The sequence below is a fragment of the Myotis lucifugus genome, unplaced genomic scaffold (assembly GCF_000147115.1).
Source record: "Myotis lucifugus unplaced genomic scaffold, Myoluc2.0 scaffold_1200, whole genome shotgun sequence".
NCBI lineage: Eukaryota > Metazoa > Chordata > Mammalia > Chiroptera > Vespertilionidae > Myotis > Myotis lucifugus.
This window is the reverse complement of record NW_005872248.1, coordinates 56,093-60,569: the sequence shown is the minus strand read 5'-3', so window position 1 is coordinate 60,569 and position 4,477 is coordinate 56,093. Positions and strand designations below refer to the sequence as shown.

At 40.9% G+C, this 4,477-nt stretch overlaps 1 protein-coding gene across 1 annotated transcript; it reads left to right on the top strand.

Annotated features, from left to right (window-relative positions):
• Nucleotides 1-2: 2 nt before the first annotated feature.
• On the top strand, nucleotides 3-764 carry LOC102428262 (olfactory receptor 7A10-like; the record flags this gene model as incomplete). Its single annotated transcript, XM_006107452.1, has 1 exon — nucleotides 3-764. A coding segment is annotated over one exon (762 nt), but the record flags the coding sequence as incomplete, so codon positions are not given.
• Between the last annotated feature and the right edge of the window lie 3,713 nt (nucleotides 765-4,477).

Here is a 4,477-nt window from a genome sequence, read left to right as displayed (position 1 = left end):
CCAACCTGTCCTTGTTAGACATCAGTGTCACCTCGACCATCATCCCAAAGATGCTGTGGAACATCCAGACACAGAGCAAAGTCATCACCTATGCAGGCTGCATCACACAGATGTATTTTTTCATATTCTTTGGAGGACTGGATGACTTCCTTCTAGCCGTGATGGCCTATGACAGGTATGTGGCCATCTGTCACCCCCTGCACTATATGGTCATCATGAACCCCCGGCTCTGTGGACTGCTGGTTCTGGTGTCCTGGATCATGAGTGCCCTGAACTCCTTGGTAGAATCCTTAATAGTGTTGCAACTGTCCTTCTGTATGGACTTTGAAATCCCCCACTTTTTTTGTGAAATCAAACAGATGGTCCAACTTGCCTGTTCTGACACCTTTCTTAATAACATGGTGATGTATTTTGGAGTTGTATTGCTGGGTGGTGGTCCTCTTGTTGGTATCCTTTACTCTTACTCTAAGATAGTGTCCTCCATAAGAGGAATCTCATCATCTCAGGGGAAGTATAAGGCATTTTCTACGTGTGCGTCTCACCTCTGGGTTGTCTCCCTATTTTATGGTACTAGCCTAGGAGTGTATCTTAGCTCTGCTGTTACTCAAAGCTCACACTCAAGTGCAGCAGCCTCAGTGATGTACACTGTGGTCACACCCATGCTGAACCCCTTCATCTACAGTCTCAGGAACAGGGACATAAAGAGGGCCCTGAAAAGATTCTTAGGGATGTCAGGTACAAAAGGGACAATCATGCTGAGGTAGAAAAAGTGCCCTTGATTTTAGGGCTCCAAAACTCAAAACCAGAAATTGTGATTCTTTAATAAAATTCAGTAATGCTCCTTTTATGTCTGTCCTTGAAGTTACTTTGTTTGTTTCAACTTCTCTGTACAATTTAAGCAACCATTTCATTAAGCTTTCTGCTTTGTCTGTTATATAGGCAGGTTTTTCCTTTGTCCCCCCCCCCCCCGCTTTTTTTTTTTTACCTTCACAAAGTTTTTTCAAACCTTGATCAGAAATATTGGGAGGTTTTCATTTACTTCACTGGAAATATTGATGTCTAAAGAATAATTTCTTCTCAAATGACGTACATCATTGTATGTACTTTGTTCTTGTTTTGTAGATAGAATAGTACTATGTGGCATTACTCATGTAGGAAAAACTTCACTTGGCTACTTAATACATTATAATATTTTATTCCATAAAAATGTGAAACCTCAGTTTTCACCACGTATCCCTCATTTTTTGTACATCGGTACCTTAACTGCTTTTCCTGATACTGTAGATTTTAGCATTCTTCCCTATAGGTCTCTGTCTATTGATAGTGATGAAACGGGATAGGAATGGCTGGGCACTGGCCTGTGTTCTACTACTTGTTGCTCAGATCAAAGTCAGTGTTGTGGGTAGATGGACTTTTGTTGTCTTTATTATAATTGCATTAACCATCATGGAACTATGAAAATGTTAGATTATTACTCATAATCCAGCATGCCTGAAAGCCACACTGGAACGTGTGTGTGTGTGTAAGATAGATAGATAGATAGATAGATAGATAGATAGATAGATAGAGAAAATGGACTTGGGTTGAAGGGCTCTGCCTGTTATTGGGATCCAAGGGCAGGAAGGCTATGATTTTGTGGGTTTGCTTTTTAAAGAATTTACCTTTATTGTTGAAAGTATTACAGATACCCTCCTTTGTTGCCCCATTGAACCCCTCCACTCTTCTTCTGTTTCCCCCCCAGGCCTTCACTATTATCTGTGTCCATGTGTTATTATATCTATAATAATAAAAGCATAATATGCTAATTAGACTGGACATCATTCTGGACGTCATTCTGGACGTCCTTCTGGACGAAGCCAGGGCTGGAGGGAAGCCCAGGTTCTGGATGCCTGCAGGTGGCTGGAGCAAAGCCGGGTCCTGGGTGCCAGTGGGAAGTCAGTGCTGGCACCCGAGGGAAGGAAGGCCTACTCTTGCACAAATTTTGTGCATTGGGCCTCTAGTTAAAAATCAAATTGCATATATTTTAAGTTCCAAAGCAAAATAATTAAATTAAAAATAAAAGGGGAACTTCATGGGTGAAGGCAACATGTGTGCATACATTTGTGATGGATGTATTTGAAACAAAAGCTTAGTCAAACATGCTACTGTATTTTATACCTAATTTCCAGGTTTCATTGTCTTATTTAGCTGAGCATCCAGAAAAGCTACCATAGTTACTGGCAAAAATGGATTATTAAATATCTATCTCCCAGTGGAGTCTACTTGGAAACATATGTGAGAGGTTCAAGACAGGAAGAGCAGTGAGGTAGTGTATATGTGACATTCTGAGCTAAAGCTGAGGTACAGCTCCTGAGGCTTCAGAAGGGAGGAAGGACATTGCAGGACAATGAGAAGAGCAGATGTTCAGTAATTAGAAATTTGCCCTGCCCTATAGATAGGTCGTAAATGTTCTCTCTGATGATAACTCTTATTATGGGAAAGACCCCAAATTTAAATTCTTTAAGGGAGAGCTAAAAGTTTCTCTTGGACTCCCAGGGTCTCACTTGCCTTCAGCTAAAAAATGATGCAAGTACACGTTTTCAGGTGACTCATTCTGAACCCTTACAATAGTGACCCAGTTTCATTCTTTTGCCTGTGGTTCTCCAGTTTTCCCAGCACAGTTTATTGGAGATACTGTCCTTTCCTCATTTAGCATTCTTGGTTCCTTTCTCCTAAATTAAGGACCTTATGGGTGTGGGTTTATTTCTTGGCTCTCTATTCTTTTCCGTTGATCTTTGTGTCTGTTTTTATGCCAGTACCATACTGCTTTAATTACTATAATATTGTTTAAATCAGGGAATGTGTTACCTCCAGCTTTTTTTTCTTTCTCAGAATTTCTCTGCTTATTGAGGTTCTTATGTGGTTCCACACAAATTTTGGGTTTGTTCTATTTTTGTGAAAAAATGTCATTAGAATTTTGATAAATATTGAATTAAAATTTGTTTAGCACTTTGGGTATGTTAAAAAACAAACTTCCACCATGTAAATTTGAAGACCTAATTGGCTTTATGAAATGATTCATGAATCAGGTCGCATCCTATCTGGCAACTAAAAGGGAGCTCTGAGGGGATATACGAAATAGAACATTTTATAGGAAAGAGGGAGGGACAAAGTGCTATTAACAATAGGAAAAAAAGGATTATTTGGGTGCCATGACATCTTTTCTTTGGGGGAAGAGGATGGGAAGGATTTCTATCAGACAGATTCCCTCTTCTTTCTGTGGGGGATGGGGAGGGCCCACATGACAGATTACCTTACTGATGTTTGACCTGAAAATTCAAGGCTGGTTGATTAAAATTAAGCTTCTGGAGAGGTGGAAGCTTCCATTAAGTCCAGTATAAAATCTAGATTTAGCATCATTGGTTTTTAGCTCGAGTGTTGCCACTTTGGGCTTGTGGTCTTCTCTTTAAGAGTAGTATGGGCATTAACAACATTAATTTTTCCAATCTATGAGCACAAAATATCTTTCCATTTATCTGTGTCTTTATCAATATATTTTTATCAATGTCTTATAGTTTAGTTTCAGGTATTTTATTGTTTTTGATGCAATTGGAAATGGAATTGTTTTCTTAATTTCTCTTCTGACAGTTTATTATTTAGTGTATTGATTCAACAGATATTTATCTATTGATTTTGTATCCTACATCTTTACTCAACTTTTTCATTAATTCTAACAGATTTTTAAAAATAATTTATTGGAGTCCATCTGGCATGGCTCAGTAGTTGAACATTGACCAATGAACCAAGAGGTCATGGTTTTTAATTTTAAAATAATTTATTTAATTTTTTAAAAAGAGAATTGTTCATTGTGTTCAGCAATACGAGGATCATTTATGACAATTCCATGATGTAACAGAAGTCCAGTTAGATGAAAATGAACAACCATTCCAAAATTTATACTATAAAAAGAGTAATATGCTAATTAGACCGGGAGACCTTCTGGAGACCTTTCAGATATCCTTCTTGACAAAGCTGGGGTCTTGGCTGGCCTTCAAACCGCCTCCAAATGGCCCTCAGCCTCTCACCCAGGCCAGCCCCGCCCCCCAGCAGGGACCCTCCACCCCAATGAGGGCATGGCCAGCCTGCAAACAGCCATCAGGCCCTTGCCCAGGCCAGCCACGCCCCCCAGCAGGGACCCTCACCCCGATGGGAGAGTGACAGGCCTGAAAATGGCCCTCAGCCTCTCACCCAGGCCAGCATCACCCCCAGTGTAGACCCCCACCCTGATCTGGGACCCCCTTCAGGGCAGACGAGCCAGCCCCCACCTGTGCACCAGGCCTCTATCTATACTAATAAAAGGGTAATATGCTAATTAGACTAGGAGACCTTCTGGGAGACCTTCTGGACGTCTTTCTGGAAAAAGCCATGGTGGCGGGGCTGAGGCAGAGGCGGTTAGGGGCAATCAGGCCAGGAGGGGAGAGAGTTGGGGGCAAGCAGG